The sequence below is a fragment of the Helobdella robusta genome (genome assembly GCF_000326865.2).
Source record: "Helobdella robusta unplaced genomic scaffold HELROscaffold_33, whole genome shotgun sequence".
NCBI classification, from domain to species: domain Eukaryota; kingdom Metazoa; phylum Annelida; class Clitellata; order Rhynchobdellida; family Glossiphoniidae; genus Helobdella; species Helobdella robusta.
The window spans coordinates 871,689-894,771 of NW_008704623.1; the positions used below are offsets into that span (position 1 = coordinate 871,689).

Genomic DNA, 23,083 nt, shown 5'->3' on the forward strand with positions numbered 1-23,083 from the left:
ACAAACAACATTTAAGTACAGCTTTTGCATGTTTATCAGACGGACGAATCAAAATGCAAATGCACGTTTGTATGTATGTTTGTATGTTTGTGTGTTTGTATGTTTATTTGTATGTATGTATGTAGGTGAGTATGTATACGAGTGCCTGTATGTGTACGCCGCATACACACTCCCAAATACATAGATTGATACAAACATACACACACAAACATACACACCACACACACACACACATACATAAATAGATACCTAAACACACACAGAAACATAAACACACACATACACACAAACATACACACAAACATACACACAGACATACATACACAAACATACAAACACATGCAATCGATGCTGATTGAGATTAAGCCCTGTCCGACGTTCTATCACTCATCATTCATTCATCTCATCTCATTGCTTCACTCACATCAAATAAAAACATCAATGTTTTTATTGATGTTGTTGTTGTTGATGATGATGTTGTTGTTGTTTTTGTTGATGGTGCTATATTAATATTTGATGTTGTTGTTGTTGTTGTTAGTGTTGATACTATAATAATATTTAATGTTGTTGTTGTTGTTGATGTTATATTAATAATTGTTGTAAAACTCTATTACATACTTGTGTGTATAATTTAAGCAAGACATAAAACAACCACAGATATACACATTGAAGAACGTTCATACACAAATACATAGAGACACATACACACCGACACACAAATACACACACACACACACTACACACACACATCCGTCCACACGCACAAGATTGTTTTCAGAAAAACGCATTCGCCGGTATTGAAAGAAATCTTATAAACGAAACAACATTCACGATCTTTGGCAACACCAACGGAAACACGTGGTCTCCAGGGTGGCCAATCAAATCGCTCCATTCACTGCACATCAACACACATGCACACACAAATACACACACGCATATACATACGCACACAAACACACACATACAAACACACACGAACAAAATTTTACACGCACACACACTCGCACATCAGTGACGTAATAATATTGCTTGAGTAGCATAATGAAAGACGTCAGAGGGAAAGTTTCTGAGAGAAAAAATGTGAAAGAATAAATGAAAAAATTGTTTTTATAAAAAGAATACACACACATACACACACGCACGCACACACACGCACGCGCGCACACACACAGACAGACTTTTACAACACACGCACACACACAAACCAACGACATTCCTTCCAATGCTCATATAAAATTTTAAAATTAATTTACAACCTTAACGTAATTTTATATCACCAATTTCTTTTCGAGCTATTAACAATACAAACAGATTAAACAATTACGTAGGGTTTGTACTAGGTAGGTAGGGATCTGTTTGCATTTGAATCTGGTAAGTGCGACAGCAGAACCAGGCGTCTTAGCCATTACACAATCTTTCCGCCGGTTAAATTATTGATATGATGAATTAAGGAAATAAGATGTACAACAGTAATAACAACAAAATCACCAACAACCCATCAAAAACAACAACAACGACGATAACAACAACATCAAAACATCAACACTACATTAAAATGTCAAAAACATCAACAGAAACAACAACAAATACAAAATCAAATCCCCGTTGCTTACGTCACGCTGACGTCATTGTTATTTAAAAATTCGTTAAATGTACCAAACGATTGCTTCAACACGAATCAAGTCGTAGGAGGCCATCGTCGTTGTAGTCTAGTAGTAGTAGTAGTAGTAGTAGTAGTAGTAGTAGTAGTAGTAGCAGTAGTAGTAGTAGTAGTAGCAGTAGTAGTAGTAGTAGTAGCAGTAGTAGTAGCAGCAGCAGCCGACGACGACGACGATGATGATGAATAAAGTTTTTTTTCTACTTGTATCCAATTCAGTTCTGTCGCTGGCATTTAGATACTTAATTGATCGATCTATTTTAAGAGAGGCGTATATGTGTGTGTAATTGTGTGTGTGCGTGTGTGTCTGTGAGTAGGTAAGATTTTGTGTGGATGTATGCACCTGTAGGTGAGAATGATTGTGTCAAGATATGTATGTATATACATACATGTATGTGTGTGTGTGTGTGTGTGTGTGAGAGAGTGTATTTTGTACTGCGCAAATACTTACGCATACGTGGTATACCAATAGATACACATACGCACACACACATACATACACGCACACGCACACACTCACACATACGTATACGCACACGAAACACGCACATATGTTTGAACAATCTTGAGCCTCATGTACATTTACAGTTAAACAATGCAAACACGTGCACGTGCACACACACACACACATATATACAAACACACACACACACACACATACATACATACATACATACATACATACATGCATACATACATACATACATACATACATACATACATACATACATACATACATACATACATACATACATACACAAACACACGTACATATTTGCGTGTGATTGTGCGTGTGTGTGTGTGTGTGTATGTGAGCCACACACGTTAATATGAGCATTTAAAAAATCGCATCACGTGACCAGCCGTGCGCAGCGAAGCAGAGCAGACGCCATTTTTTCTTTCAAGATGGCGGACACAAAGAACTTTTAATGGAAAAGTATTCTGGAGATACCTGATTGAAAATTTTTTTGTTCTTTGGTTTTTGTTATTTTTTTAGGCGATTTATTTTTTTTTGTTTGTTAATATTTTTTATGACGCAACAAAAACAAAATGATTGGTTCTTGTAACAAACTGCACAGATGAAAATACATACAATGAATGAGTGAATGAATGAGTTAATGAATAAAAAGAATGAATGAGGAATGAATGATTGATTGAATGGTTATATGAATTAATGAATTAATACACGATACATGAACAATTAAACGAACAAACCAATGAACAAATGAATGAATGAACGATCGAATGAAAAAATGAATGAATGAAATATTGTATAAATGAAAGAACAAACGAACAAACGAACGAACGAACGGATGAACGGATGAAGGGATGGATGGATAGATGAAGAAATAAAAGAGCGGGCTGTTGCGTGAACTTGGGGTCAGAAAGATCATCATTAGTTTGCGTGGGCGGTATCTGTTGAATTTGGATGATGATGTTGACGATGATGATGACGATGATGACGATGATAAGGATTGAATTAATTGATAAATTAATGAACAGATGAGCGAGTAAAAGAATAGAAAGATGAATCAATGATTGAAAGAAAGAACGAACGCCGTCAGTGTCATCATTATTTCCATCCTCATCCTCACCATCACCATCAACCTCATCACCACCATCACCACCATCATCATCATTGTCGTCGTCGTCTTCATCATTATCGTAACTTAATTGTCATAATCATCATTGCTCCAATGCAGCGATATGCAGCAGAATCTATCTTTACGCTGACATGCTCCTCAAAATCATAGATGACGTCATCGTCATCATTATCCTGCTAATTCTCATTGCCATTGTTATCATCGACACTGTCTATATCATGATATTTATACTGTCTATATCATGATACTGTCTATATCATAGCATTAACATTTCATGATACTGATATCATTTATTATGTTAGTATCTTTGAAATCGTTATAAACATTCCCATCGTCGTTGTCGTCATCATCACCATCAACCTAACTATCATCATAATCATCAACGTCCCTATCATCATCATCACCAGCGACGCCATAATTATCATCACCATCACCATCAACATCACCATCATCATCGTCGCAATTGACATCATTGTCATCGTAATGTTCACTGGTCATGTGATGATATGCCTAATGATGATTGACGAAGTTGAAATTAATAATAAAATGATGACGAAGACGATGATGATGATGATGAAGAAGATATTTGTTAGAATGATGATGATGATGATGACGATGATGATGAAGAAGATATTTGTTAGAATGATGACGATCATGATGATGACGACGACGAAAAATTATTAAAATAAGGATACAAAATGTCAATGATCTATATAATATTATAATATTAATAATAATAATAATAATAACAATAATAATATTAACAACAATAATAATAATAATAATAATAGCAATAATAATAATAAGAAGAAAAAGAAGAATGTCAAGTCGAGATCTTCCATGTATGCCTATATGCTCCATCTATTCACATAACTGTCAATAAGTTGATGAGGAGCTGATGATAATGATGACGTCGTTAATGATGTTGATGATGATGATGATGATGATGGCGATGACGATGATGACGTCATAAATGTAATTATTCTGATATAATTTTTTTTATTGCCACTCCATTTGTAAACCTTTTTTTTTAAAAAATTAGAGCAATCAACAAAGCTCGTTTTTTTAAAATTTTATTCGTTTATTTGTTCGTTCGTTCGTTCATTCATTCATTTATTTTTTCATCCATCCAGCCTTCCATTTATTCATTCGTATATCCATACATATACACGTACGTACTAAATTCTTAAGGAACCAGGCTTGACGACGAATCTGTGAGATTTGCCATAGGTTTCAAACTTGGCCTGGTTATTCAAAATAAATACCCGTGCCGATGGGGTACTGGGGCGGAGACGAGTTTGGATACCACGGTTCACAGTTGACGGCCCCCACACCTCTGCATGGAGGCCGTCAACTACGTCACTCAACATTAAACGACTATATTTGCCGGCTCTTCTCCAGGGCTTCAATTCCGGTTCTCAAAGAACCATCCGAAATTTCAACGCGCGATGGCAAGTACCCTGATGGATGCCCACTATTACCTTGGATGGCCGGTAGGGCGTGGGGCAGTACGGTCTCTGGTACACTTGTCGGACGATATGTAGAAATGACGACTGAGGAATGTGGTTTGGCCGCAGTCAGGGTAGCGGACGAGAAAATGAAAAAAATATGAAAACGCCCTCTCCTCGATTAGTTGAGAATTGAATCTGACATAGATAACCTTTGAAATTTCCATCAAATCTTTTCTCTCTCTCTCTCTCTCTCTCTCTCTCTCTCTCTCTCTCTCTCTCTTACCCATTTATTAATTAAACACTTTATTCTACTAATTTTAATTTTTTTTTGCAGACCAAACGGAAGAACGGATGGTTGAATCTTCCTGCCTGGAAACTACCTATTATGTTCATTGCACGTGTTGTGTATTTCTTATTCAATTTAAACTAATTAATTAATAAATAACAATTAAATTCACATTTAGTCGTATATTTAGTTATTTATTTCCACAAAGTCATCTTTAATGTGAATATTATCAATGCAATAAACATTTGTGGACACTTTTTTAGAGGAATTTTTGTTGAAAAAAAACTTGAAGGCCGTGGTGTGTGTGTGTGTCTAGTACATCTAACGAGTAAAACTGAAATAAGAAACAGAATAAATTTAGATAAAATTTAAATAAAAAATTAATGAACTAACGAAATAAAAGAGAAATACTGTAATAAAAAAATGTTATTATTATTTTATTCTTGATTTTTTTTCTTCAAAGTATTAAAAATGTTTTAAAACGCATCTGTGTAAATGGCCTCAAAACGAACTTTACGAGTGGAAAAATTTATTTTCAAACTGTTAAAAATAAAATAATTAAATAAATAAATAAATATATCATGAATTATTTTCCCATCACCACCATTTAGCACATATTATCATAATATACTATCTATTTTACACATCACATCATGATATTACATCTATCTAAATCATATGCAGTGTTCATTTAACGCATTAGTATTATTTGACACATTATATCATGGTGTTAAATCTATCTAAATCATACACAGTACATACTTAAAACATTATTATCATGATATTGTATCTATTTAACAAATTTTACATTTTCTTTGGATCTTATTTCTTAGGCAGTTCCTTCATCACAATTGGCCGCATCACCATTGCTAGTACATTTGTCGTTGATACATTTTATCTATTCATATCAACAAATTAATTAATTAATTAATAATTATATAATTACAGATAAATATTACACTGTTAATTGAATAAAAGCGTATATATGTTATATGTAATATCATATTCATGTGTCGAATCATATTTCACATGGTTATATACTGTATCATACAAAATGTTTTACGTGGTATCATGTGATATATCAGATATTTCACAAAAACGATAAGAAAATTGTACAAGCATATCAAACAATAGGCTATACCACAGGTCGTGTAGCATCATATGTTATGTTCAGTCTTATGCGTAGTCTTACATGTAGTCTGTATGTCATCTTATGTGTAGTATGTTGTGATATATCATATTTTTTTGTGTAGTATCATGTGTTATATCATATGTTATTTGTAGTATCATGTGTTATATCATATGTCTTCTGTAGTATCATGTGTTATATCATATGTTTTGTTTGTAGTATCATTTGTCATACGTACCTCAGCACAGGGGTTGTTGCACCTGCATGTCTGGCATCCATTTGGATCTGACTTGAACCCTGAATTGGGACAGCCACCACCGCAAGAGACTGACTCGCATACACTACCGCCACCTAAATTGAAGATTTTTTTTTTTAAATCTGTTTAAATTCATGTCCTGAAAAGAAGAAAAAGTAGAGATGTACTGGATATTTTCGAATATTCGGTGGTTGACGTCGAGTAGTAAAAAATTGAACAAAGTTGTGAATCGCTAATTCGGCAAAAATGAAATATGTCTATGATGAAAACATGGCACATCACACATACATACATTACCACACGCACACACACAAACATACACACACATACACACAGACACACCAGAGAACAGCGTCTCTGGTAATAACAAACATTCACAAATTCAAAAAATTGTAAAAAATAAATAATTAATTAATAAATAAATAAATAATTGTAAAAGTAAAAAATGTTGAAAATCAAATTAATCAATATCGATAGGAGTTCGATTTAAAATTATTAATATTATTATTATTTATTTTTCTCTGAATTATATCTCAGAAATATGTGAATGAACGTATGACGCACATTGAACCTACTCCCTACCGCAGCAGCGTCAGACGTCGCGTCAGCGTCAGACGTCGCGATCGCAACCACTACGCCACCAGACCTGTTTACAAAAACAGTTTCATAATACTTACGAAATCCTCTGTAAACGCCCTTGCTCTCGGCAACAACGGCCAACAACATTCCAACACCGAAGATTATGGACAGCAGGAGGAATGCAGTTTTCATCCTTTGTGTTCTTTTTTTTATATCTCAGATCTCTCTATTTAAATTCTGTTTAGTAAAATAAAGAAATATTTTGTTATGATATAAAATTTCACACCACACACACACATACATACATATACATACACACACACACACTGACGCACACACAGACAGACACGTAGTTTAAACTTCAAACACAGTTTCAAATTTATATAAATGACATAAAATTAACGTTATATGCTAATCTTGACGCACAGGCGCAATCGAATTTCATTTTGTAAACGTTAATATTCTGCTATTTAAATGAAAATTTCTTCGGCCAGTATTAGTTGGAATTCAGTGCATTTTAACTACAGTAAGTTCGATTCCCGTTAACTTTCACGATTCAAATGCAAATTAACTTCTTAGCATGAAAACATAAGACCGCTTCGTACTTTTTAAGTTGAATAAGTACTTGAAGAGATGCAACTATTAAGAAATATGTTTTAACGCGAAAAGATTTGAACAGTCTGCTCTCGTAATTTAAAGGAAATTATATTTAAATTAAAATCCTATCTGGGTTATATAGAATCTGCTTATTTAACGTCGATAAAAGAATGAATAAATGAATGATTGAAAAAATGAATTAACGGATGAACGAACGAACGAGAAAACATCAATAAATTTTTAAAACGTTATATTTATTCGTACTTCATGCAGAATTCAAATTTCAAATCCTTAGTATCTGCACTCTAAAAGTACATTCATTCTCGAGACACTGTCTGCCTTTTTGGAGACACAGTCTCATTCAATTCAAAGAAAGATCAGGTTAAATTAATATAGCTAAATGATTAAAACCAAGGCATGAAGATCCCGATATCTTCTACTCTTATTTTGTATCTTTCGGGATCAGCCGATTTTGTCAATATACGAGTGTCTGCATTCGGTAGTAAAAACTGGATCGGGAATTAGTAAAAAAATACAGATAACGTCGCGATTGCCACTATGGTTGAAGCAACTCCACAAAATAATCCCACAAAATAATTTTAACCGAAATCGAGTAAATGTGACGCAACTTTTATTTAAAAATTGGGAAACGAAATTTTCTTCTCAGTAACTTTTGTCTTGATACTAAATACTCCTTTTTTGGATCGATAGCGAATTTAGAAATCATTTATGAGCCCTATAATTCTTGAAATATATTTGGAAAATTTAATATTAATTCTTCAAATTTCTTAATCTTTTAAATTTTGTAAAAGCGAAAAAATGTTAGCGAAACTATTAAACGTAAGCATGGGAAACACTTTCCCTAACAAAGTCAATTTATAAAACCAATAATATGATTATCAAAGAAAAAAAATGAAAAAAATAAGAACTTTTTTCCAAATATTAACTCCTTAATAACTGTACGCCAGAAAATGATGTTCTCCCCTATCATTTAAAATAATGGTGTTCATTTAAGAAATGGGGGTAAAAGTATGATGCAGGTTGTTTTGAAAGGCGGACCAGCGATTTTCTTCACCAACGACGACTAAGGCAATGAGGAACCATTTCGTCCAATGTCATCCTTAGAGGCATAGCAATACACTCGCAATCAGGCAAACCTGTATAAAAAAATGTAATTATTCATGAATCATTCTTGTAATCACTCTTCATAAAAATGTAATCATTCTTGTTCATCTTCTATGTTGTTGGACCATTATTTATTTATTTTCTGTTCGTTTAATCCTATCAAATATTCTGTGCTGGATATAAAAATGCGACGATTAATTGATGCAACTTATATAAATTAGTTAGTTATTTAATTAGTTTGTTGCATATGTATTTATAAATAAGATGTAATTATTGAGATGATGATATCAAAATAGGAAAAGAGTGAGAAGATGAACTAGCAGGAGTCAGCAACGAACGATGGGGAGAAAAATGTCAGTAGTAGAATTATACCATACTGTTCAGATCAGTTGAAAGAAAATATTTCCGCCTCTCCTTTGCGATCCTACCCTTCTCTCATTTTGTTACTACTTAGCTTAATTTAGAATTGATTGCACTAACTTGCCATACTACTGTCTTCCTCACATAACCTTTAATTAAAACTTTCCACTCTGCTGCTCGTTTAGTTGCTCGTAAACTTTTAGGACTATCCCATCAACGTACAAATCTAACTCAATCTAACTCATCTCCTAAATACACATCAGATAACATGATTAAAATATTACTTCTCGTTCTCACTTTTCTCAATTTCTGTTAAACATTTTCAAACTCTCTCCTTCCTTCTCTAAGTACTTCTCAGCCATTTACGAAATTCAGAGCGGATCTCAAGACATTCTGATAGCAAAATTTATCAAAGAGAGCTGCTGAACATCGTGAAAACCGCACCTAAGAAATAAAGTAAAAAAAAACAAACCTACAACGATTCAACAAAAATAAGAAGCAAAGCTAAACGAGTAACAAATCCGTTATTTGAAATTTAATAAACCCGCAAAAAAAGAAAAGTATCAACTAAAATACTTAGCAGATGGTAGTATTTGTATTATTTATCCATCCATCGGCACATGGTTTGTTACACGGGCATATATCGTTACATTTCTTCACACCAAAAATTCCATACAGTTTCTCACAATCTGCAAGTGAACTCCCTAGAAAATTTTATAATTTAAATCTCTGGCTAACAATGAATAAAAAAATTGCGTATTGTAAAAGTGATAGCAGAGGTATGCCTAACAGAGGAAAATTTTGGAAAAATGCCTTATATTTTGTTTGACTTACCCGTAGATTCAAGCTCACCGAGAAGAATCAATGTGATGAAGATCAGAAGATAGACTTTTATCATGTAGTCTGTTGTATATTAATTAATTCTTTAATTAAATAATTTTATTAATTAATATTACACCAAAATCTGTGAAATTTGCATTTGTGTCACAAACAAGCTTGGCCAGCATAAAATAACCCGATATATCGAATTCCGATAATGAAAAGAGGAAATTACTACAGAGAATCCGACGGGGGCAGAAGATAGACTTTTATCATGTAGTCTGTTGTATATTCATTAATTCTTTAATTAAATAATTTTATTAATTAATATTACACCAAAATCTGTGAAATTTGCATTTGTGTCACAAACAAGCTTGGCCAGCATAAAATAACCCGATATATCGAATTCCGATAATGAAAAGAGGAAATTACTACAGAGAATCCGACGGGGGCAGCTAAAGTTTTTTGGTCACATCATGCGGAAGGGAAGAATGGAAAATCTAACAATTACTGGAAAGATTGAAAGGAAAAAAGATCGCGGTCAACAACGAACAACATTCGTGAAGTCCTTGTGTCACTTGTTGAATGTCACCACATTTCAGCTCTTACAAAGTGTTAAAGATCGGGTTTTGTGGAGGTCGATGGTCGCCAATGTCCTGAAAAGATGACGCACTAGAAAGAAGTGAGAATATTTCGTTGACAGATTTTAAAGATATTAAATGTTGATGAAAGATTTTGAGATAAATGCTGAAATGCAACTGAAATATTTTTTATCGTAAAATTTTTGACGTTAACTATGAAAATTTTCTTATAACTAAGAAGGTTTACACAGTTTGACGTGACGATACAAATATTTCTTTTCATTTTATTCTTCATAAAACAACTCACATTAAATTCAATTAAATTAACAATTCAAAAATTTAAAATATATAAAAATTACTACTAATTATAAATATAATAAAATAAACGTCCAATAAACGTCCAATGCAAGCAGCTATATTATAAAGTCATTTTACCTTGTGGCCTTTCACACAGATCAAAGATATAGGTTATCCATGTTGTTACTTGTTTGTTGCTAGTTTCTTCCTAACGATTCTTTAATCACATCTTCAGAAACAAGATCGTATGTTGAAAGAAATTTTATATTTTAACTTGATGATTTTAGAAGTAGATTTGGCGAAGGATGGTGTCTTGCTTGTTTCATGGTTTCGTATTTAGGCAAATCAACTTATAAAAGTTGCAAAATATTTGTTATAATAAGAAACATTATAATTTGCATAAAAAAGTTAGTAAATATAAACGAAAGTTATAATTTTTTTATTTTTTGGCGTAGGAGGATTAGTAACTGATTGTTAAAAAAACTTTTTTTTCCGGATTAGTGGGAAAAGTTTCCGATACGTGGGCGTATTTCAACTTTCAGATCACGAATTACTTTATGTTAATATCAATACCTATTTTTCCAATAAAATCTTTTATAAAACTTGGAAAAAATTACTTAAAAATTTTTTTTTCATCATTTCGATGTTTTTTCCTGGTAGGATATGATGAACTTGTAATTTCAATTATATTTCATATAAAAGTACTTTACAAAAAAGATTTGTGGTCAAATAGAGCTTAAACTCATAAATTGACAAAGCTGGAACAACCACATATTCAAGTAGTCTTCATAACTTGGATGTGAAATGGTTGAATAAATTTTGAGACGATTCATTGCTTTTCACAGTCAATTAGACAAAAAAGTCTATACCCTTGGCATGATCTCGAAAATTATGAACTCGACATTATTTAAAACGTTAACGCTGTACTATGTAAAAACGTCTGTACAAATTTAGTCCTATATCGTCGAACGTTTATTAAAAAATCGCGCAACCCACAAACCGAAACATTACAAAATCTATCGTTTCTCGTGTGGTTGGTAAAAATCCAGAAACCGGTGAAAGGTCGTTAGCAGACATTTTTATGGTTTTTTGAGAACAAAATCTTTGTCAAATTTTTCTCCTGCATATTATAAAATTTTCAAACTCCGTTTTAATTTGATCACTTTAACATTAGCGCACACGAGTACACGTGTATTTGTGCGTATCTTAAACGTATAGATTGCTGTACCTACAGCGTGTAACTGTACAATGCGTGCATGTTTTAGAGTATTTTATTGAGTATTTATAGGCCGTTTATTATCAATACTAACAATTTGCGTGTTTGTTATTTATAGTTATCTTTCATGATTTATATTTTATTGTTTACACATGTATTGGCTGGACCGATTATTAGAGGCTTTTATAAAGACTAGCATTGTTGAAAAATTTAAGTTCAAGGTGCGTTTTGAGAGCATTACAGTAGACATCTATAACATTTTCCAGATCAAATTTCGTATCAGGCATTAAGAAACTTTTTATTTCGGTATAAGGATCTGTTAAATTTTGGACAAACCAATTTTAGTAATTTGCTCAGCTTTAGCAAATTCTTTCAGAGGGCAAATTCTTTCAGATGTAGTATCCGAGAAATATGAAATAATTTTTTTTTAAATAAACAAGAAACTATAGATAGTTACTTTATCTACACTCCACAATTGGTGATGACATAAATCCAAAATAAGCCATCTGAATGTCAGTTAAGTGAGACTTTTTAGTAACTATATAGATGCTTTATCCCCACTCCTTACTGGGTGATAACATAAATCCGGAATAAGCCACCTGAATGATTGTTAGGCTCATATATTGTTGGTAAAAAAATGTATCTGGAGATTTTCATGTGTTGTGTCGATTTCAATTGAATCCCTTATGAAGTGCAGCATTGTTTCAAGTAAACATTATGATTTCCTGGCATTTGATGATTGGATAATATTGATGATATGCATGTTTAATTGTAACTCTTGATAGAGAAATCATACATTTACCCATCTTGTATTCGTTTGCAAATAAGAAAATTATTATTTACGAATTAAAGTTTCAATTGAATTTCCAATCAGATAGTTCAAGTAGTTCTACAAGCTTCCGGCAAATTGAAAACATTGCATTTCAATCTCCTTCTAACTTAACGTTTATAATAAATTCCAATTTTAACGTAACAATCATCCTTAGGTAGGTTATATTTATATTTCGGATAAAATTTGAATCTGGAATGCCTATAGTCTCTCGGAAAACTGTTTTTGCTTGGAGAACATATGTGTTTGCAGTAGATAGATGTGAAAAGGGCGGCAAAAAACCGGATTTTAGTTTAAAAAAAAAAACTATTGAAACTTTCATGAAACGGCGATTTCAGTTTGACGACATAAAAACGGATTCTTTTGTTATTTGATGTTGATCTATGTTGCATTTCAACAAAAAATAAATGGGACAAAAACATCGGCTTGAACGGATTTTACTGATAATGTAGGACATCAAACTGTGAGATCTGAGATTGAGATCTGAACTTTGGGGCTTGAATCTGGAATCTCTATAGTCACTCGGGAAACTTTTCTTGCTTGAAAAACATCTGTCTTTGTAGTAGAGTAATGCAAAAAACGGCGTTAAACAGGATTTTCGGATTTTCACAAAAACTATTGAAATTAGTTAAAAAAAATAAAAATTATACTAGAAAATTCTAGACAAATCTAATTTTTTTCTACAGCCATGAATTCTTATGAAAATAAACAAAAAAAAACGAATCAAAATGAACAGAACATTTTTTTTTCAATTTTTCTTACGTATTCAACAACGATAAAATATTATTAATAATTTTTTTTATATCTCAAACGTTATCGAGAGTATCAATAGTAAATTAGAATGAAAAAACGTAAATGATAATAAAAGACTTTAATAAGAAGTAACTTCAAACATGAAATTAATAACCCAGTCATTTATTACGACAATAAAATTTAATATTCATCATATTATCGTCACACAAATTGTTTTTAAAGTAATTTTATAAGTACGATTATTAAGATAAAATTGACTGATATCATTTACTTCCAGGCATGCTTTTGAACTCGGGAGCCAGGATCTGAAATGGAAATTTCGTTGGGTGGTTTCTTCAAATTTTTCTACCACTTCAAAACAACATCCATCAGTTGTGTACAATTTAGTGGATAAGGAAGTTTATAATCCATAGCGCTATGCCGACAATTATGTTGATATAAATTCATGTATTGACATCCAAAAATGAACTTTGAAAATCTCTTAACTTTGAAAATTAGGGTAATCATTAACTAGAATTCAACACATAACATAACACAAACGAAACAATAAAGCAATTAAATTAGTAAAAGAATCATCGAAAATGGTTGGAAAAAAGTTGATCAGCCATTAAAGACTTTTAAAATTACCCAAGCAATACAAAAATGTTACTACTAACAAAACATCATTTATATTATCGTTTCATTGAAAAATAAAGTCAGTTAGACCACTACAATCAATTTATAAACACCTCACATAACCAGCCATATTTAATTATAATTAAATAATCAAATAATTTATATATAATAAATAAAACACATCAAGAATGCATAACACAAAAGTAAATTAAACCACGAACCAATCTGACGAAAATAAAATATCGGAGACCACAACTGAATAGCTTAAGATAATAAATTGAGGAAAGAAATGGGCACATGTGATAAATGTTAAGTGTATATGAATGAATATGTATTTATATATTTCATCATGTAAATATACGTCTCTACCCTACTTATTACTTCTATAAAAAAAATTATGTTCATTCATTAATCATCATTTGACACTTTCGAAAGTTAGAAAAAAATTTGTAATCTCGACATGCTTCAGAAACGGCGAATTAAGACTAAACACGGGTGTCTGTGTATACAGACACATACACAAATATATACACATATACATACGCATACACTTTAACAAATAAACCTCAACTTTTAATTCATTACTTGAGGAAACAACTTTAAAAATACTTGGATCAAATTGAATTTTATATATTTGCCCCACCTTACCTTTTGGGATTCAATAACGGTAGGGCCTGCGCTCCTCCCTGGGCGACCTTCTTCCACTATCCCTATCCCATCCGCGAATATCCTCGTAAAAATCCTTGCCGGCTGACTCCTTCCTCGAATCCATCCGGTCTCTGGTTCGACTGCTGGCGTAGGAAGGCTTCGGACTGCGGGGCCTAGGACTGCGGAGTCTGGGACTTCGGGATTTGTTCCTGGATCGTCTGTAACCAGCGGGGGGGCTTCTCTTTCCAGGTGAGTATCTACGTTTGTCGTGGTGGTGCGAAGATAGCGGCGATCTACTGGATTTCTTCCGTTTTAATTCTCTCTCTAGGTAGATCTCGTACTCGTCTAGGTACTTTTTCTCTTGTTTGTAGATGTGGCTGTCTAGTTTGCGCTCTCTGTCGCAACTGATTTCGTCGGCTTCTTCCGAGCGTCGTCTGTAGCGTGAGCAATTTGTAGGAGATTTGCTGGCCTTTTCGAGAAGCTGTTGTCTGTCGTTTTTGAAAATTACTAATGTTAAAGCTCTCCTAATTAATTCTCAAAGCATCATCATCAGTAGCAGCAAGAACCGCAGAGTGCCCGTGGACCAATGCATCTCACACACACATTGCATGTGATGGAAGGTGGGGGCCACTTCGCATTCGAATCCAGTAGCTGCAGAATGAAACCGCCAGTCTCCGCTGTACTTTTCATTTATTCAGATGAAATTCTAAAACTCTATCGAACAAATGGCTGGCCAGAAGAAATCAACAGACAACAACTAAAAATAGATAGAAAACATACCAAATAATCATGCAGAAATAACTTGAAAACAGAAGAAAGCCAAAAATAAAAAAGATAGAATGTTGTTACAAACTTGAGCGAGTCATTCTCGACGCGAGCCAACATATCTTTCATCGGCTGCATCAGTGCAATGCCTGATTATTAACATTAACATCATCAACATCAACATCGTCACCAACATCTTCATCAACATCGTCATCGTCATCAAGTGTATCAACCACAAACATAGATACCGTATGCACATTACGAAATATATAAAAATGAATGAAACAAATGTCAAGGTCAAGCAAAAACCTTGAGGGTCACTGCCCAGTTTGCTCTCCTTGACAATGGATATGGCAGTCATTAATGTCTCGATCGCATCTCTGAAATTGCCTAGAGTTTGGAATGAGAGGATAATGTTTTGTGGTGGTTGATGCTGTTATGTTTGGTTATACGTGTTGCTGATGTTTTAACAACATTAACTTCACCGCCATCATCAACATAATCATTATCATCACCAACATCATCATCATCACCAACATCATCATCATTATCATCACCAACATCACCATCATCACCACCAACATCATCACCAGGACGACTTACCAGCTTCGGCGTCAATAGAGGCCCTCAATATGGATTGCTCGGCTACGGATCTGTTCAAGCTGAAGACTTTTTCAAACTCTGCTTTCGTCATCATCTTACCACCACTATATGCCAAACATGTTATGCGTACATACATACGTACATGCATACATACATACATGCATGCATACAAACAAACAAACAAACAAACGTCCAGTGAAATGAACAGACAATGAAATGAACAAACAAACGAACGAACCATGAAATGAACAGACAAACAACATCCAGACCTATGTATACATTCATCAAACGAAACAGTGAACAAACGCCTTTGAAAGGGCCAAAGCATCTGGCAAGGTTTCCAACTCTACGTTAATATTCGGCTCAAATGGCTTTTGCTCTTGCTGACGCTTCTGAACCATGGCGACGTGTGATTGGTCAACAATGGGCAACGTGGGTGGCTGGTTGATTATGATTGGTGGAGGGAGATGGACATTTGGAGGAGGTCCCGCAATGAAAGGTGGAGGGGGCCGGACGAACCTGACAGCTGGAGGGCACTGTTGAGGAACCATGTGCTGCTGTCTCGGATTGATGTCTGTGTGGGGGTGGGTGGAGGTGATAAATAAGGGATTAATTTATTTGGCGCTTGATAAATAATAACTGGACTGTCTCTGTATCATAATCATCAATATCTTCATTATTATCATCATCAATACCTTCACCTTCATCATCATCATTATAAAAATTTGCACCAATACCACATACTTGGTAAGAGAATGAATGAGGGGGTAGTTGGTCCCATGAACGGAGGCGGCGGTACATTGAGAATCGGAGGAGGAGGCTGCAAGGTCGAGGTCATTAAAAAAACAAGGTCATATTTATAAAGATTAAGTTCATTTATAGTTACGCCATGGTTGTTGATAGTTAAGATCGTTGATATTTAGGTAGAATTTGTAGTTGTCATTCCCATCAAGGTCATTCCCTCTAAGGTCAAGAATAATGTCAAGGTCATTTGATAAAAAGAAGCAGCAGTAACCATGATGACGGTAGGAGGTGCACTGATGTTGCTGTGGCTGTTCAAAATCATCGGGGCCTGTAACGAAGCCACAACTGGAATTGTGTTGCCGGGCTTGCTAGGCACATCCCTATTTACACTAAGAGTGGCTGGTATGGACTGGGCTGGCGTGTCGTTGTTTGACGAGCTGGGGACTGTTTGTGGCAATGATTACTTGAGATGATGGCAAGATGGCGATGACAAGATCTTAAAAAAAAACAACAACTGAAAAATCCTGAGACCTTTCTTAGCGATCCTACTCTCAAAGACATCCTCAAATTTCTTCCTAACTTCCTCGGTGTGGTCATGAACTGAGATGTACACACCGTGCACTTTCGTGTTCAACAGCTTGGTCATCATTAAGTGCTTACTGATCTTCGATTCAACTTGTATCGTTGCGTATCTAGGGTTTTTGGATTCGAAAAGATTCCAATTTTTTAGATGATTTTCTGTTACAATCTCAGCTAAATTATTTCTCGACACTGATTAATAATATATAGGTGCTGTTCCAGCCAATTAAGTTTTATAACTATCCATTTATTTACATATATATTACCCTAATATTTGTATATATATATACAACCAGGCATACCCTTTTGAGAGGCCATTGCTAGGATTGTCGTGAATTCGAATGTCGATGACGTCAGAAACTCCAACACCGACCACCGTATCCAACAAGTCCTGATCGGTTGTCCACTGTTTGTGATGATGATGATGTGAATGACACACACACACATACACACACACACACAAACATACACACAAACACACACACACACCCATGTAAAATCTCCAATATAGACAGAAAAAATTTCTTTCTTCTGCTCTTTCATAATCGGCTTTTCATCAAGATCGTGGTTCTAAATTATTATTATTATTATTATTATTATTATGAAAACAAATTAACATAAATATTATTTTATATTAAAAATATTCCAAATTATATATATTTTATTAATTATAACGTAATCAATGATTGTATATCATACAACTAGTTGTAGTAAAGATGAAACGTTTCAACAATTTAATTAATTAACCATGATATACTAGATAATGATACAAAATCATGACATATAGATAATGATACACAATCATGATATACAGATGCAACAGACAATACATACACCCTACCAAACATTTGCTTACTTACCTTATGAGAGGATAGGAACATATCATTATACAGGTCGTCATCATCCTATAGAAGTTTTTTATTTTAAATTAATTAATTTTAGTTTTATATTTTAAATTAATTACTAACTAATTATAGTATTATAATTAATAATAACTAATTATAGTAATATAATTACATTAAATTAGCTCCATATGTTATAATGCAGGTGAAACAAGTCAATAGCTTTAATTATCTCAGAAGTCTGATTACCTCAGGTTGTAAATTTGATATGGATATCAAAAGAAGGATAGCTATAGCGAAAGATACATAATTTAAAATGAAAAACATCCTCACCAACAGTAAAATCAGAATATTAACAAAATAAAAACTTATATTATTTATTATTATGTAGCTATCAACATGCAACACAATGTGTCACAAAAAGTACCAGAGACAGACAGACACACACTCTCACTAACATGCACATGCACACACAGAAACACACACACACACACGCACATGGTTTGATTTATTAATTATTTTTTAACAAAATTTTAGTACTTTTATTCATTCTAATTTTATATTATTATATTACAACATTCTGTAATTTTCTTTTTGTTTTCTTTACATACCTATAATCTAACTACACACACACACACACACACACACACACACACACACACACACATACATACACGACCACACAACATATTATATTATACATACATGAACCATGAACATGATTTAGTTAGAGATTTACATAATCATATTATGAAATGTAAAATAAGCAAAATATTGCAAAAATTTGAAAATTACAAAAAGCGTCCTAACCGGATGAAACATTTTTATTAAAAATCGAGAATTGGTTTATTTAATTTTTAATACAATAACAAAATTAGCAGCTTGAATTTAAATTAGAGACAATAATAAAAATGTATGGAAAGTTAGTCGGACGTAAAGAAAAAATATGTGCCTATTTTTGTATTACAAAATTACAAAGTTCTTATATTTAATTGATTAAACAGTTTAATTTAACATAATTTTATTGTATTTAAAACATTTTAATTATGTATTAAATTAGCATATTTTAATCAAAATTTGACTTTTTTTGACGGTATTCGAATTGATATTCGGTTCTGAATAATTTTTGGTCCATTGCTGCTTTACTCGTGACATTTGTGTGATTTCTGTTTTTTGAAATGATAGATTTGTTCATCAAAAGTCTGAAAATTCGTAAAATAATTCACTAAATACTTCTTTTTGTACTTAATTTAAAGGGTGATGCTTTTGAATTTTGAATGCTTACATCTTGAAATTTTTATCAATGTTGAAAAATTAATTATCTATAAAATTAAAAAAAAAAATTGGAAAAGTTTCATTAATTAATAATTAATTAATTTAATAAATATAAATATAATTAAATAAAATAATACTTTTTTTTTATATTTTTGTTTTAGATGTCGAGTGTCATATTCAAGCCAAAAGTCCTGACACAAGTTTTATCATCAGCCAATTCAGATGGTGTCCTATGCACATTGTATGTTGCTAATTATTTGGTTTTTGGCTAACTTAAGATGAGAAATATGTGAATAAAATGGCTTTGGGATAAATTAGAGAAAAAATTAATTATATAAATTATGAATTAGAAACATTACAACAGAAGTTTTATCTGTTTTCTGCTTTTATTTTATTATTAACGTTATCAGTGTCATATAATAATGACAACTTGATTAACAGCATTAAAAACACTATCATGTTTGTTTTATTACTTTGTCATCATGTATCATTTTAGCATTATGTTATCTTATCATCCTGTTAGTATACTCCTTGGTATCATATCTTTGTTATATGTACATCTATCTTTCCCTAATTACTAAACCCACCTCTAGACTGTTGAGTGGGGATGGCAGCTTAATGGCCTACACTGGGTATGACAGCAAAAATGCTCGAGACATAGCTGCCATTGCAAACAACATCTGGATGCATCTTAGCAAGAATTTGAAATTCACTAGTGATCTAGACGAATTGGATTCTGTGCTTATCAATTGCCAGGTTAATTGACTGGTTAATTGCTTAATTGGTTAATTATTTGGTTAATTACTATTTTTGGAGATTCTAGATTGAGATTCTTAATAAAATTAATCCTTATTCAGTTACATGTTATGTATCTCATCATTTTAAATTGAATAATATAATGTGAATATTCTCATACACACACACACATACATACACAAAAAAACAGATGCACATAGCTGCACACTCACACACAGTTCTACACACACAAAGATTCACACCACACACACTCACACGCATACACACACACACACACATGCACAAACATTTAGGAAGGCAATGTAATTGTCTCAAGAGTAGCAAACTTCTTACTGTGTTCTTACTCTAATAAAGATGTTGAACTGGGACTACTCAGATCCAAAGTATGTTTAATTTTGAATGAACTAATGTTAATGCGTTACATATTACACCATAATTATTTTACATATTTCACCATAATTATTATATAATTATACCACATATTTCACTATAGCTGCATTACATATTCTACCAAATTTAGGCACAGGCACTTGTCAGTTTTCTACAAGAACCAATGAAAAGTGTAGTAGCGGCGACATCTTGAGATTTTTTTTTCTTTTTTTTTTAATTTTTTTTGCTAAAAATCTTTTCTATATTTTCAATTTTTTGTACAGCAATAAAAAAAATGAATAAAAAATGAATAATATAGTTATAATTGTTATTGTAATTATTATTATTTATCAATGAAATAAACTGGTCTTGCAACGAGTAACCTTTTATTTTTCAGAATTAGTTTGCTGTTTGATTTTGATATTGCACTAATAAAATGCATTAGTGTTGCAATTTTAACTGATGTTAATGTGAGTCTAACTCGTGTGTATTGTTTCGTATCGTATTATGTTTCGTATCGAAATGTTTCGTCATTATATATGGTTATGTCGGTAGCTCTTGACCAACTTGCCCCTCAGCTCTTGCTCTTTTCTAGCACAAGTTAAGTCCATCTGTTTTTGAGTAAAGTTAACAAAGTACTAAAATATTATAAAAATAATTTTTTAAAGTACTAAAATTCTGAGTATTGAAGTCCAATTTCTTCCGACAGTATAAAGTTCGGGAGTTACTGCAGGTCTCACACGTGATGCACGAATTTGGATTACCGTCATTAATTATAACGGCAGAGGGCCATGTTGAATCATCGAAACCAACACCGACCCAGTTTTTGAAACTTTCGCTGGTACGTCTCCAAGTTCGGTCGGGAATGATTGCGAAGGGGCTGACTCTACCGCAGACTGGAGGTTGGTGTTAGATTCAAATAAAAGTTTTGAATTTGTGAAGATTAATCATTTTGAACTGAAGAAATAAAATTACCAATGTTTATTTCTCAGGTTTCTAGTGCCCAGTAAATAATTTTTTGTTTCGGTATTTTATTCTTTAATGTAACAATATCATAACTTGTTAAATTAAGAAAGTTAGTAACTTTTCGGCATGTCGAAAAAGTTGGAAATCAAAACAGCTATGACGCGATTGGATAATGCGACCTCTGCTTTATATTCGGAATAAATGCCAGAGAACTTTCCGTTCAACTTTCCGTCAATGGACAAGCTCAGTGAGTCGCCTGGTTGTGGCGATTGAAGATCCAAAACTCTCGTAAAATCTGTTGTAGAGCATAACAAGCTTCGCTCATTATAAACTTATTTATTTTGTTATTTTATTATTATATATAAACTTTTTGGAACTTAATTATGTAGAATTAATCATAAATATACTGATATGAAGATAATAAATTTAATTTACTGCGATCCTTATCAGATCATGTTACATAATGTCTCGTAATATATCGGCTTTTATACCATCAAACACATGAAAGCAAAATTTCAACGAACCGTTTCTGACGTAGAGATGACAGTAAACATTCGAGTGATATGGAGATAAAGTGTACATTTGCCGGTATCGAATCGGATATCGAATCCTCGGCAATCGGTACTCGAATTGGAACACAGCCAGGAACATGTAAGCAATGCCCTACACGGATCATACATCCCCAGGTGGAAAATATCGAAAGAGTCAGCACCATCTCCACACACGCTTCCACTGTTACAACCAAAAACGCGCTTGTAGTTGCTACCATCTGATAAGGTTGTAGCCATGAGGCCACCGCCAAATGTAACGAGAGTAAAAATATTTTTTAACAAATCACTTTTTGCCAAAAATAAATACATTCTGAGTTAGACTGAAAGTTAAGACAGACGTAAATGAACTTTTTCATTTATAAAAGTTCAAAAAGGTCAACAAGCTGCTTTATCTCTCAATAAGATTTTTATTTAAAAAATTTTTACTTTTATAATTATTTATTAGGGAAAACAAATTTGCGTTTGGAGATATTAAAATTGTGTTTTTTCATTGATTTTTTTAACAAACAAAACCTGAAACATAAAACAAAGACCAAAACAAAGACATCAACGCTTGTTTAATTAACGTTTTCAAAGGCGAACAAACACGTTCACCTGCTCACAAAAACGCGCAAACATAAAGGTTAACATTAGCAAAACACAAAAAAAATAATGATATATCATTTGCATTGAAAAAATTAAAAAATACAAATTCAACAAAATGAATATTATTGTTCGAGATTTCTCGAAAGAAAATTCTCTGTAAATATACATTTGTCTTTACTGTTGTCTGAATAATTGATTTGGTAGCCCGCCCACTCAAAGTTAAAGGTTCAACGACTCGGTTCGAAT

General features: G+C 32.9%; 5 protein-coding genes across 5 annotated transcripts; 1 reads left to right on the forward strand and 4 right to left on the reverse strand.

Moving 5' to 3' along the window:
* Positions 1-4,660: 4,660 nt before the first annotated feature.
* Positions 4,661-8,049, reverse strand: HELRODRAFT_192441 (hypothetical protein). Its single transcript, XM_009022756.1, has 4 exons — positions 7,061-8,049; positions 6,366-6,478; positions 4,993-5,896; positions 4,661-4,965 (listed from the first exon to the last, which is right to left on the reverse strand). The coding sequence occupies exons 1-3, from the start codon at positions 7,152-7,154 to the stop codon at positions 5,828-5,830; spliced, it is 276 nt and encodes a 91-aa protein (XP_009021004.1). The 5' UTR covers positions 7,155-8,049; the 3' UTR covers positions 4,661-4,965; positions 4,993-5,827.
* HELRODRAFT_175327 (hypothetical protein) lies at positions 7,964-11,818 on the reverse strand (the record flags this gene model as incomplete). The annotated part of the gene is made up of 5 exons (XM_009022757.1): positions 7,964-8,049; positions 8,639-8,716; positions 9,879-9,947; positions 10,257-10,318; positions 11,742-11,818. The coding sequence occupies 5 exons, from the start codon at positions 11,816-11,818 to the stop codon at positions 7,964-7,966; spliced, it is 372 nt and encodes a 123-aa protein (XP_009021005.1).
* Positions 11,819-14,812: 2,994 nt separating this feature from the next.
* HELRODRAFT_175328 (hypothetical protein) lies at positions 14,813-18,835 on the reverse strand (the record flags this gene model as incomplete). Its single annotated transcript, XM_009022758.1, has 12 exons — positions 14,813-15,290; positions 15,656-15,716; positions 15,877-15,957; positions 16,171-16,274; positions 16,477-16,744; positions 16,915-16,990; positions 17,186-17,358; positions 17,446-17,606; positions 17,796-17,899; positions 17,983-18,063; positions 18,354-18,398; positions 18,794-18,835. 12 exons carry the CDS (start codon positions 18,833-18,835, stop codon positions 14,813-14,815), a joined length of 1,674 nt encoding a protein of 557 aa, XP_009021006.1.
* Positions 18,836-19,771: 936 nt separating this feature from the next.
* On the forward strand, positions 19,772-20,949 carry HELRODRAFT_82549 (hypothetical protein; the record flags this gene model as incomplete). The annotated part of the gene is made up of 4 exons (XM_009022759.1): positions 19,772-19,851; positions 20,204-20,366; positions 20,660-20,749; positions 20,887-20,949. 4 exons carry the CDS (start codon positions 19,772-19,774, stop codon positions 20,947-20,949), a joined length of 396 nt encoding a protein of 131 aa, XP_009021007.1.
* Positions 20,950-21,268: 319 nt separating this feature from the next.
* Positions 21,269-22,561, reverse strand: HELRODRAFT_175330 (hypothetical protein; the record flags this gene model as incomplete). Its single annotated transcript, XM_009022760.1, has 4 exons — positions 21,269-21,346; positions 21,555-21,631; positions 21,820-21,957; positions 22,282-22,561. The coding sequence occupies 4 exons, from the start codon at positions 22,559-22,561 to the stop codon at positions 21,269-21,271; spliced, it is 573 nt and encodes a 190-aa protein (XP_009021008.1).
* Positions 22,562-23,083: the final 522 nt, after the last annotated feature.

Coding starts and splice junctions, on each gene's coding strand:
- HELRODRAFT_192441 (XM_009022756.1), bottom strand. CDS start 7,154: ATGAAAACTGCATTCCTCCTGCTGTCCATAATCTTCGGTGTTGGAATG. Junction 6,479..7,060: donor GGGCGTTTACAGAGGATTTC/GTAAGTATTATG, acceptor TCTTCAATTTAG/GTGGCGGTAGTGTATGCGAG. Junction 5,897..6,365: donor GCAACAACCCCTGTGCTGAG/GTACGTATGACA, acceptor TGATATGAATAG/ATAAAATGTATCAACGACAA.